This window comes from Canis lupus, chromosome 1 (assembly GCF_003254725.2).
Source record: "Canis lupus dingo isolate Sandy chromosome 1, ASM325472v2, whole genome shotgun sequence".
In the NCBI taxonomy this organism is placed as follows: Eukaryota; Metazoa; Chordata; class Mammalia; order Carnivora; family Canidae; genus Canis; species Canis lupus.
This window is the reverse complement of record NC_064243.1, coordinates 107,838,496-107,850,571: the sequence shown is the minus strand read 5'-3', so window position 1 is coordinate 107,850,571 and position 12,076 is coordinate 107,838,496. Positions and strand designations below refer to the sequence as shown.

At 58.4% G+C, this 12,076-nt stretch overlaps 1 protein-coding gene across 2 annotated transcripts; it reads left to right on the top strand.

Annotated features, from left to right (window-relative positions):
• Nucleotides 1-593: 593 nt before the first annotated feature.
• Nucleotides 594-8,816, top strand: CYTH2 (cytohesin 2). 2 transcript variants are annotated; one of them, XM_025424430.3, is made up of 13 exons: nt 616-807; nt 1,250-1,343; nt 1,642-1,789; nt 1,879-1,945; nt 2,949-3,067; nt 4,218-4,298; nt 4,793-4,905; nt 4,992-5,140; nt 5,544-5,656; nt 7,841-7,919; nt 8,134-8,205; nt 8,304-8,458; nt 8,550-8,816. In XM_025424430.3, the coding sequence occupies exons 1-13, from the start codon at nt 805-807 to the stop codon at nt 8,635-8,637; spliced, it is 1,281 nt and encodes a 426-aa protein (XP_025280215.2). In that variant the 5' UTR covers nt 616-804; the 3' UTR covers nt 8,638-8,816. The 2 variants fall into 2 exon arrangements, with proteins under 2 accessions (XP_025280214.2, XP_025280215.2); XM_025424429.3 differs by lacking the exon at nt 1,250-1,343 and having other exon boundaries at nt 594-807; nt 5,544-5,655; nt 7,843-7,919.
• The last annotated feature ends 3,260 nt before the right edge of the window (nt 8,817-12,076 follow it).

Below are 12,076 nucleotides of genomic sequence, written 5' to 3'. Positions count from 1 at the left end.
TCTTTGTTTCACCACCCCTCGGCTCGCAAGAGGCTGAAGTGGCTGGGGAAGTCCTGAGAGGGGTTAAAGAAAGGATCTGGAGATCAGAGAGGCCAGTAAGGGGAGGAAGGAGGCCAAACGACGGGCCAAAGCGGCTCCCAGTTGCCTGGCAACCGCTGCGGTCAAAAGCCTGCTGCGCCGGCCGCGGAGGTGTGGCTCCCGGAAACAGCCGACAGTTGTGGCGCCGCCCCCTGGCAACGAGACTAACAAAGTACCGCTCCCCGGCAACCTATCACCAGAGGCGGGGTCGACTGGCCTAGCGTCCTTCCAGAGCCCTTGCGCAGGCGCCGTCCTCTCGGCTCGCGCACGGTCCCGCCTCCATGCAATTCCTCTCCGAGTCTTCTCATTGGCGGGCACGCCAGCCACAAACCTTCTTTTGTTTCGGGGGCGGGGCCTGGCTCCCTGGCCGCACTCCGATTGGCCCTACCGCCCGTCTATCTCCGCCCGGACGGTGCTACGTCTGTTCCCTGTGCGCCTATTGGTCCTGGAGGACGATCCTTCGGGGTCGGGGGCGGGGCAGACGAGAGGGCTCTCCATGGATTGGGCGGTGTCAAAACGAGGGGCGGTCCCTATCGGCGGGGCGGTTGGGAGGCGAAAGGAGAGTCTTTTCAGCGCTGAGGACTGGCGCTGAGGAGGCGGCGGTGGCTCCCGGGGCGTTTGAGCGGGCTCACCCGAGCCCGCGGGCCAACGCGGATCCAGGCCCGACCGGCGGGACCGCCCCGGACTCCCCGCGGGCCTTCCTAGCCGCCATGGAGGACGGTGTCTATGGTAGGTCAGGGAGGGGCGGGGCCGGCTGGGAGCGGATGGAGCGTTTGGACTGGAACGTTCGGCCGCGAACGTCCCTCCCGGCGCGCGCCGCGCGGCGCCTTGGGGCCCCGTCGAAGCCTCGCTTTTGTGGGGCGCGGAACGGGCTTCCGGCGGGGCCCGAGAGCAGGGCGTTCCAGGCCATTGTGTGGGCCGAGCCTGTTTCCGGTGGCGGCGGGAGGGGCGGGATGGAGCGGCGGAGGCGCGGCCGGGGCGGAACCATTCCCGCTGGAAGGGCCGGGCGAGCCCAGTGCCTGCTGGGAGCCGGGAGGGGGGCTTCTGGGGCGCTTGGCTGGGGAGAAATCTTGGGGGCTGCGGGGATCCCGCGAAGGCGGGGCGGGGGCCTTCGATGCCCCGCCCCCCTTCCCCAACTCTCAGGAGCTGTCACCAGCTTTCCCTGCCGTAGTTACTTTTCATGGACCCAGGAGTCCGGACACCCAAGCTCCCAGTTGCCTCGCCAGGAATGGAGGCAGAGAACCAAGGCCTCACTCCCCTTCCAAGTAATGGACCCGGAAGTTCGGCCTCCCAGCCCCCTTCTGCCTCAGACTCAGGAGTCCTGACCCCTAGCCTCCTCCTGCCCCAGGACTTAAGAGTCTAGATCCGCAGCCCTTCCTTGTCTGGGCTGAGAAATCTAGACTCCCAGCCCCTTCTTCCAGGAGACAGAGGAGGCCCAATCCTCATCCTCATCCTCCCTTGCAACCTAGTCCTGCCCACCCCAGCTCGGTCCTCCCCCAGATTGCAGGAATCCAGGTTCCCAGCCCCCAGAACTGACCTCCAACCCCTGACCCTGACCCACAGAGCCCCCAGACCTGACTCCGGAGGAGCGGATGGAGCTGGAGAACATCCGGCGGCGGAAACAGGAGCTGCTGGTGGAGATCCAGCGCCTTCGGGAGGAGCTCAGTGAAGCCATGAGCGAGGTGGAGGGTCTGGAGGCCAATGAGGGCAGGTGAGGGCTGGGGTGGGGAACTTGGGGATCATGGGGCCAGGCCAGGGACGTCCAGGCATTGAGCCTCCATCCCTTGCTCTCTCCTGCAGTAAGACCTTGCAACGGAACCGGAAGATGGCAATGGGCAGGAAGAAGTTCAACATGGATCCCAAGAAGGTGCTTGGGTCACAGGGCTGGGATCGGCCAGGCAGACATCCAGACAGGGGCTTCTGGCACTTTCAGGTTCTAGATCTACTTGAGGTGGACACATGTGGCTCTAATTCCGGGATTCAGATATTGGCAGTCCATTTGTTTTCTGAACACTAACGGAGGTGTCCCCGCCTCCTGACCTTTGTGTGTCCTGTGTCCTCTGCCTGGGAGGCTCCCTTCCCCTTTCTGTTCATATTTCTGGACCCTCTTGTGGTGCCACCTAGAGTCTCAGGAGTAGCTCGAGTGTGGTAGGGAACATGGACCATGACATGCCCAAAGGAGGGTTGACCAGTGCCACTTCACAGAGATCCCAGGGCTGTGGACCTTCATGGGGGAGCTTCGTAAAGTTAGGGCTTTCTCGAGGAGAGGATGTTCAGGTCCGGTTTGAAGGACGAGTCAGTGTCCACCTGGTGCAGAGAGATGTTTGTTTACTAGGTCATTCATTTCACACATTCTCTGTGGCCTCCCTCGAGCTTGCCCGTGTACTAGGCAGGGCTGGAGACCCAGGACAAGAGCTGGCCCTACCTTGCCTTTGATGAGCCCTTAGACATGGCTGCCACACTCCAGAGTTAGGTGTAGCTCTCCTGGCCCAGGGTGAGCCAAGAAGGCCCCATCCATCCTGAGGCTTGGCCCTCACAGCCCGTGACATGCTGCTGCCTACTAACAGTGTCTCACGGTATTCTTGAAGCCCAAAGCAGTTGTAGTTTGTCACACATTCAGCAAACTCACTGGGCTCCTATTCCTTGTGGGACTCTGCCCTTGCTGCTGGACTAACCAGGCAAAGGCAGAGGGAACAGTAGGTGTGAAGGCTCTGAGGCGGAAGGGATGGTATTTAGGGACCGCTGTGAAGCCCCAAAACAAGACTTGACCCAGTTCTGTCCAGGCTGGGGGTGGATGCTGAGGTCCTTGGGGAGGCGGTGGGGCGTGGCTTTCTGGCTGTTGAGGCTGAGACCTGGTCCCCACCCACCAGGGGATCCAGTTCTTGGTGGAGAATGAGCTTCTGCAGAACACACCCGAAGAAATCGCCCGCTTTCTGTACAAGGGTGAGGGCCTGAACAAGACCGCCATCGGGGACTACCTGGGGGAGAGGTGAGACCCTGCCCAGCTCCCTGTCATCCCCTGTGCCCAGCTCCTTTTTTTTTTTTTTTTTTTTTTTTAAGATTTTATTTATTCACGAGAGCCACAGAAAGAGAGGCTGAGACACAGGTAGAGGGAGGAAAAGCAGGTTCCATGCAAGGAGCCCGATGTGGGACTTGATCCCAGAAATCTGGGATCACGCCCTGAGCCAAAGGTAGGAAGCACCCACTGAGCCAGCCAGGCGTCCCTGCCCAACTCCTGCCCTTAGGCCACCAGCTTTCTCTCCTGAGAGAGGCCCTAATAGACCTGCCCTCTGGCTGGATTGTGACAGGGGAGTGATGGAGGGGTCAGTGGAAGCCTGGGGCTGTCTGTGCTCATCTTGGGGGCATGGGAATCTCCGGCGGATGCCTGAAAAGTTGAGGACCATCCATTTATGTCTGGGGACAGTGGAGAACATCTGTGAGTCTTGTGGGAGCATGAGAATTGTGTAGACAACTGATGTGCATTGGAGTTACGTGGACAGCTAGAGAGCATGGGCACCTGTGGACACCTGGGGTACGAGGTCTGTGGATATGGGTGCCTAGGGATTTGTGGACATCTGGGCTGATATGAACATCTGAGGGACACAGGACCGTCTGGATGTCTGGGTTGCTTAGGAATTGTGTGGACATCAGGGAATGTATAGAACTTTCTGGACACCTGGCAAGTATAAGGACTATCAGATGGTTGGGATTATGGGGATTGTATGGATATCCAGAGATGTTTGGGGGCCCTCTGGACATCTGGGGCATATGGGGATTGTTTCAGGAGCATCTGGGATGCATGGGGACAGCCTGGCAGGTGTGGGGACCATTTCTGGACATCTGCAGAACCCGGGGACCATCAGAGAGGTGATAGTAGGTGGGACACATCTGCTGTATTCCTCTTAACTACAAAGGTTCAGCTAAACCAGGGATGATCTTGCAGCAGATGGTCTTCCCAAGAGCGTGTTCTGAGCATTCCTGTCCTGGAGCCAGGCCTGTGCTGGGGCCAGGCTAACATCTCGCCTGCTCCAGTGGCAGCCACTATGCAGAAGCGGTGGCCGAGACTCCCCAGTGTTTGCTTCCTGTCCACTCCCACTCCAGCCTCCTTCCTGTGCATGACTCTGTCTCTGTCCTCCCAGGGAAGAGCTGAACTTGGCAGTGCTCCATGCCTTTGTGGATCTGCATGAGTTTACTGACCTCAATCTGGTGCAGGCCCTCAGGTGAGAGGGATAGGGTTAAAGGGCAGGAATGTACCTGTCAGGGCTTTCTTTACAGATGATGAAACCCTACTCAGGAAAAAAAAAAAATTAGGGAATCGAGCTTTTCATGTAAGGTAAAAGTCCACAGTAGGGCCTCCTTCAGGCACACCTGTATCCAGGTGCTCAAATGGTGTCTGAAGGTCGATTTTTCTCTATCTTTGGGTTGTCCTTGCCACTGTGTTGGCATTGCTCTCTGTAGACCCTCTTCTCACATGGCAACAGAAGCCCTTGGTGACCACCAGACCTTTCTAGCAACCTTAGCAGAAAGAAAGGCTTTTTTTCCTGTATAAATCCCTCAAAAGGCTTACAGCCAGTACTCATGGGGCAGCTTGGATCCATACCTGAGACAGCTGCTGAGGCCACAAGGCTGTTACTGCTTCCTGACACGGGGAACGAGAGCGGGGAGAGGTTTCTGCCAGTCCTGGCACCCACACCCGGCTCCCCCTCTAACCCAGGCAATTTCTCTGGAGCTTTCGCCTCCCCGGAGAGGCCCAGAAGATTGACCGGATGATGGAAGCCTTTGCCCAGCGATACTGCCTGTGCAACCCTGGGGTCTTCCAGTCCACAGGTGGGCGACCCAGACTTCTGGGGTCTGGGCAGGCGGGCCGGGGGGCCCACTGACCTGTGTCGTCACCACCTGACTGTCTGGTGCAGACACGTGCTACGTGCTGTCCTTCGCCGTGATCATGCTGAACACCAGCCTTCACAATCCCAACGTCCGGGACAAGCCGGGCCTGGAGCGCTTCGTGGCCATGAACCGGGGCATCAACGAGGGTGGGGACCTGCCAGAGGAGCTGCTCAGGGTCAGGCACCACCCCCTTCCCCTTCCCTGCCACCCCCCAGTGCCATCCCTCTTCCTACCCTGGGTGGGCCCTCCTCCATGTTGGGCCTCCTGGTGCCTGAGCTGTCCGGGGTGATCATGCCAACCTGTCCGTTTCCTTTTCCCTTCCTCCCTCCCAGGCCAACCTCAGTCTCCATCTCTCTGTCTTTTCTGTCTCTTGAGCTTTGCAGACTGCTGCAGCTCTGCCTCTTTTCTTTGTCTTCTCTCTCTGCTCCCCAGGCCTCCTTCCACCCATCTGCCTCCTCCCCTCCTCTTCCCCGGGCCACTCCACCAGTGGTCCCACCGCCTCCCCCCTCCTCCATGGCCAGGTAGCCCTGGGAGGGTCCCTGGGGCCTGGTGTTGCTGACTGCACCTTCGCCCCTCAGAACCTCTATGACAGCATCCGAAATGAACCCTTCAAGATTCCCGAGGATGACGGCAATGACCTGACCCACACCTTCTTCAACCCGGATCGGGAGGGCTGGCTCCTTAAGCTGGGTACGTCCCCTCCTGAACCTGCTGGCTGCCTCTGCAGGGGGACTTTAGGGGGCCCAGGCTCAGGACCTGGCTTTCATGCGCATTTGCTATGTGATCTTAGGCCCATGATTTGACCTCTCTGAGCTTTGTTTCCAAATCCTCAAAATGGGCCTGAAAACAAGATGAGGCCTGTGTGCTGGGCCCCAGCACAGGCATAGAGGAGGGGCCCCATAAATATGTGTGGCTATAAGGTAGGCATTGGAGAGCACCGAATAAATGCCAGGCTCTGCTTATTGAATGTAAAGTTCCCAACAGGGCTGGAATGCGTGGGATGGGGCCCATCCCCCAGGAAACACGGGGTGCCAGCCAATTCAGGATACATTGTTAGCAGGGGGGGTGTCAAGCAGGTGCCCCTTTCCATGGGGTTACCTGAGGATTGGAGTTGTGCCCACTTGTGGCTTCATGGGAGATTCACCTGGGAACTCTTAAAAGCCCAGCGGCCAAGCCGCAGACTCAAAGCCAGGATTTCTGGGGCAGGATGGGTGCCAATCATGTTGAAAGCCCTCTAGCTGCCTTCCAGGGCAGAGCCAAGGTTGCGAGCAGCTGGCTGGGAGCCATGCCTGGGGATGGTGGGTACCAGGGGAGTGCTAGCTGTGGCTCTTTAGTGAAGAGGTAGCGGATGGCTGCTCCGGAGACACAGGGAAGCTGAGGAGGAATAACAGCCAGGAGCAGACAGTGGAGGCTGCTGGAGCAGCGGGAGGGCCCAGTGCAGGGATTGGAGGGGCGGGGCAGGCAGGGCTGTGTTCCCTGCACCGTGGAATTTTGCTCTTGAGCCAAGACCTGGCTTCCCCAGCAGCAAGCAGGGCCCTGACTGGGTGCATAGATGTCCTGGTAAAAGTGTAAACTGCTCTTTCTAGCCCACAGCGAGTGGCCAGATTCCTGCATCAGCCCCAGGGGTGGGGGCCAGATGAGTCCAGAGTCAGATTTCTCTGGAGGCCAGGAGGTGCCCCTAGCCAAGAGGGTGGGAAAGAGGAACTCTGGCAGGGCAGCTTCCCAGGAGCTAATTCCCCTGTAGACCTTTCCCACCCACAGGAATGCTTCCCATTTCCCAGATGAGGACTTTAAGGCTTGGTCACTGTCCAGCAGCTACAGGGCAGGGGTGGCTTGGGGCCCAGATCTCTGACCAGAGTGTAGCACATGTTGAACTGGATCAAAGGAGGGGGGGGGCTGTGTTCACCAAGATGCTTAATGAAAGCCGTTCTTAACTGTTACTGTCTAGTCCCTTGGGGACCACAAGGAACCTAGAGGCAGGTCGTCTTGAGGTGGGAAGGTATGGGTGCAAGTGGGTCTGGAGACTGGAGCCCAGAGAGGGCAAGAGGTGGCCCTGAGGTCACACAGCCAGTTTGTCCTGGAGCTCACATGGGTCCCCACAGCCACCTCAGGCCAAGCACCGGGGGTTTTGTCCTCTTCCCTTTGGGATGACCTTCTGGGGGTGAGATCTCTTCCCTCTGGCAGTGGAGGGCCTTCCCAGCCGGCTGAGGACCTGTCCCGGGGGTGGGGAGGCACCAAGCAGCGACACCAGGAGGTGTTGGGGGGGCTCAGGATCTTCAGCCTCCCCAGGAGGGAGAGGGTCATGTCGATGTAACTCGTTTTCTTCCTTCTCTTCCCCCCTCCCCTTCCCTCTCTCCTTCCCTGCGTCTTCCTCTCTGCCCTCTCTCTTTCCCACCCCCCTGTGCTTTCTTTCCCTGGCCCGCCCTCTTTCTGTTGCCTGCGGCTTTGGGGGGCACCCCATTCTCTGCCTTCCCCTCTCCTCGCCTGGTCCTGCCTGCTTTCTCGCTGTCTGCCCCAGGAGGTAGGTACGCTGCCGACCTGACCTGACACCGACCTGACACGGGAGGGGCTGCCAGGGGCTGCCATGGCCCTGGGCCATAGGAGGGGGCTGGGCACTCGGGACTCGGACTCCCAGGCTCTGGGCAGACAGGCAGGCTTAGAAAGTGCGGAGCCCCACGTTGGGGGTGGGCGGGATCCTGGGGGGGGGGGGCCTGAAGGCCTGTCCCTGCTTGTCTCTCTTCCCCCGCATTTCTTCATCCCAGGCCCTGCCAGCCCCGCCTTCCCTGCGCTCACTCTGCCTCTCAGTCCCCTCCCTGCCTCCCGGAGGCCCTGTCCCCCCTGTTGAGCCCAGGCCCCCTCCCACCCCTTCCCTTTCAGGGGGCCGGGTGAAGACGTGGAAGCGGCGCTGGTTTATCCTCACTGACAACTGCCTCTACTATTTCGAGTACACTACGGTGAGGGCAGAGCTGGGCTTCTCTCTGGGGTGCTGGGAGGAGGGGCTGGGGGTCAGGCTCTGGGGTCTGAGGGAGGAGGGCTATACCAGTCCACTAGCGCTGCTGTGACAAAGTACCACAACCAGTGACTTGAACCACAGGCACTGCTGGGGTTGGGGAGGAGGAGCTGAGCAAGGACTGGAAAGTCTGAGTCTTGTCCACCTTGTTCCTTCAGGACAAGGAACCCCGAGGAATTATCCCCCTGGAGAATCTGAGCATCCGAGAAGTGGATGACCCCCGAAAACCGGTAAGACCCTCTCTGTGCCCCTTCCTGCCATGGTGGCACCTCCTCTGGGCCCAGGGCCAGCTCTGACCTGCCATCGCTCTGTTCTCATGTCTCCCCAGAATTGCTTTGAGCTTTATATCCCCAACAACAAGGGGCAGCTCATCAAAGCCTGTAAAACAGAGGCCGACGGCCGGGTGGTTGAAGGGAACCACATGGTGTACCGGATCTCGGCCCCGACACAGGAGGAGAAGGAGGAGTGGATCAAGTCGATCCAGTGAGCCTGGGCTCCGGGGTCCTTGGGTGGGAGCAGAGGGCGTGGGGAGCTGGGCTCCTTGGCCCTCACCCTGGACCCTCCCCTTCTGCAGGGCAGCTGTGAGTGTGGACCCCTTCTATGAGATGCTGGCGGCAAGGAAGAAACGGATTTCTGTCAAGAAGAAGCAGGAGCAGCCCTGACCCCCGCCCCCAACCCCATTATTTATTACGGAGCTGCCCCACCCGGGTGGCCGGACCCCTGGGCCCTGGGGCTGCGGATCCTGGTTCTCTGTTTGGAAAATTCACCACCTCTAGCTCCTCTCTCGTTATTTGTAATTAACACACTGTTGGTAATCTTATTAATTATTTAACCACTCGCAGCCTTGGACCCCTCCTTTCTTGGGGTCGGCAGGGCTGAGGGGCTTGGGCTAGCCAGCCAGGTGGCCCATGCATGCCAGGGGCCAGGAGCTCCAGTCTTTGCTGGGAGCTCTTATGGTACGTGAGGAACATGCTGTCAGAGGGTGCAGCCACGGGGGCGGGGAGCGGGTCAGCTCCCATATCTGTCCCTTCTGGTTTTACCCTGAGCTTGCAGGCCAGGGTAAGGGAGGGAGGAGTATAATGTGGCATCAGTGGGTGTGGAGTTAGGATGGCGTGGCATTGAGCATGCAGGTGGGCACAGGTTCTGGGATGAGGCCCAGCATTTGTAAGTTCTGGATTTTACTTGACAACCAGGAGCTGCACAGGTGCTGGTGCTCCCCACTGCTCTCACCTGGCTTGCGTCTTGGAGGGCGGCAGGTAGTATCTGAGGGGTTATGAGTGAGGCCAGTGCTTGGAAGGGGAGTAGAGAGCTGTACGAGCTGTAGGGCGACCTACTGTGGGACCACAGGGGATGGATGAGCCCGGAAAAGAGGAGGCAGGCCTTGCCGACTAGCTGTCCCTGGGGCTCGGCAAGGGGTTGCTGGTATTTGAAGTGGGCTGGGTGGGAGTGTGGGATGGGGGTGGAGGACTTGGGGCCAAGAGGCTAAGACTGTGGTCTGGTTGAGCCAGTTTCTCAGCCACCAGACTCTGGTCCTCTGGGGACTTTACACCAAGCAAGGATAGCTCTGGGAACCTGCGTTATTATATCTCCTGTCTGGGGAATCAGCCTCTGAAGTGCAAGATCTGCTTTCCTTGAGGGCGAAGGCTTGAGGAGTTGGGGGGCCCCTGAGCCCCTTCCAGCTTGGGATATGCTTGGCTTCCCCAAAGAACAAAGGCACAGAGATCCTGAGGGGGGTGGGTTGGCAGGGTGGGAGACCCTGTGTCACTCTCCTATGGCCAGATCTGTAGTTGAGATTTGAGTGCGAGAACCCACAAAGTTGGGCAGGCCCCGGGACCAGGTCAAGTTGAACGGGAAGACTGCCCCATAGTTCCTCCCTCCCACATGCTGTGTCTTCAAAGGGTCCAACCCCTAGCTGAGTGCTCCTGGTGGTGTGGCAAGCACCCCAAATCTTGGGCCCTTGGCCTCACCTGCTCCAAGCACTGCCCGCCCCAAGTACCATAACGATGCTGCCACTCTTGAAGGTGGCCCTCTTCTCGGTCCTGCAAAAACCCTTGGACTACAATTCCCAGCAAGCTGTGCGGTGCTGGCCACCCTGCCAGTGGGAGAACCAGTCTCAAGGTCTTCTGGGAGTTGTAGTTTCCCAAGGCTTCAACGTGGGGCTTACTGTAGCCCGGTCTCCTACCCTTGTGTGCACGTTGGGGAGAGAAGCCCTTGGCCACTTCAATCGCCAGGCACTGATGGGAGATGGAGTTCCCAAATGAAAAGGGAGTCATCAGCCCAAGGAAATGAGATCTCTGGGTAAATAGAGGGTCCCATCACTGCCTCACTCTATCCTGCCCTCTGGGGCGTGGACCCATAGGTACTGAGTACTCACTAGTTGGGTTGGCAGAGTGGCCTGGAAAGGCATTGCGGGCCCAGGGAACAGCATGAGCGGAGGCAAGAAGAGTCATGCTGCAGTGGAGTAACCAACCGAGGGGCTTGTGTCCTTGCATGGTGGGACTGGGGAGGGAAGTTGATAAGAGGTGGGAGGCAGACCTGATCGTCGGGAGCGCAATCCACCAGGATAGGGACTTTGGATGTATTTTTAGTTGATGGAAGCCATTCAAGGGTGTGGAACAGGCATGCGACATATTTGGATTGAGGCTGCTGTAGGAGGGGCCTCAGGCTGCTGCCAGAGAATAATTTGGAGCTGAGTCAGGGCAGCAGCAGGGAGGTGCTGAGCACCTCAGTTAGGACACTGAGCAGTTTTACTCTGGGGGCAACAGAGGAGCCAGCAGGATTTACTGAGTGCGGGACCAACTCCAGGATTCTAGGCTTGAGCCACTGGTGAATGGCAAGGTCATTTATCGAGCCGGTCGGAGAGGGAGTTTTGGAGGTGGGGAGTGGGGCGTTGGTGGTTCTGCTTTGGCCAGCTTAAGCTGGAATTGCCTGTGCAACGTTCCAACCAGACTCATCCCCTGAAAATTGTCCTTGAGTTTTAGCCCCAAATCCATCTCCCCCAAAGACTCAGAGTTCTAGCTGCCAGCTCCCACCTCTCCCAGGACCCCAAATTCCCAACCTCGTTGTTACAGGTTCAATCATATCAGCCTGAAATCAGTATGTTGAAGTCCTGACCGCCCCCGTATCTCAGACTGTGGTCTCATTTAGGAATCGGATCATTGTAGATGCAATCAGGATGCGGTCATTAATGTGGGCACGGATCCAGTGTGTCTAGTGTCCTTATACAGAGAAACTTTGAACCCACAGACACACACACAGGGAGAAAGCACGTGAAGGTGAAGGCAGAGATTGGGGTGATGCTTCTACACACTAAGGAGCACCGGCAGCTAGGCGAGTCATGGAGCAGATTCTCCCTCACAGCCTCAGAAGGAACCCATCCTGCGGATGCCTTGATCTTGCATTTTCACCTCCAGAATGGAGATGGTGTCCGTGGCTTAAGCCACCAGATTTGTGACACTTTGTCAATAGCAGCCTTAGTGAACTAATATAGCCCTTCTCCTTCAGACCCAGGAGTCCTGCCCTCAAAACCAGGGGTCCTGGCCCCCAGCCCCCTCTCCTCCCTCAGACCCAGGAGCCTTGGTTCCATCAGCACCCACCCTGGGCAGGTGTGTCCTAAGATCAGCTCAAGCACCCCACAGTGGCTCTGAGGCAGAACCTAATCCTCACTCTCCCTTTCTCCATCCCCCAGACTTAACAAGTGACCCTAATGCCTTCATCACCTTAATTCCTAAGCCAGGAGTCCACAGCATCCCAGCTGGGTCCACACTCCCGGCCCCTTCCTCCACTCTCATCCAAACTGGTACCAAGGGGAGGGGGGGTGCAGGTTGCAGCCAGGAGATCAGATACACGACAGACTCGTCAGAGGAGAAAGAGAGGGAGGTAGAATCAGTCCGGAGCCCCGGAGAAACGGAGAAAAAGAAATCGAGACAAACAGACACTGCAGAAAGACATAACGAAGCAGGCAGGCGACAGGGAGGCACGGAGAAGGAGAAACATGTACAGATGGAGAGACTCAAAGAAACAGAATAAGGAGGAGGACCCCAGAACTCGGGCCAGGTGGGGAGATGGAATCCCACGGGAGGTGGGCGCTCACATGCAGAC

What these genes read in the sequence shown, in the direction of transcription:
- CYTH2 (XM_025424430.3), top strand. An exon ending in CTGGAGGCCAATGAGGGCAG is followed by an intron (nt 1,790 to 1,878) that starts GTGAGGGCTGGG and finishes TCTCTCCTGCAG; the next exon opens with TAAGACCTTGCAACGGAACC. An exon ending in TGCCAGAGGAGCTGCTCAGG is followed by an intron (nt 5,141 to 5,543) that starts GTCAGGCACCAC and finishes TTCGCCCCTCAG; the next exon opens with AACCTCTATGACAGCATCCG.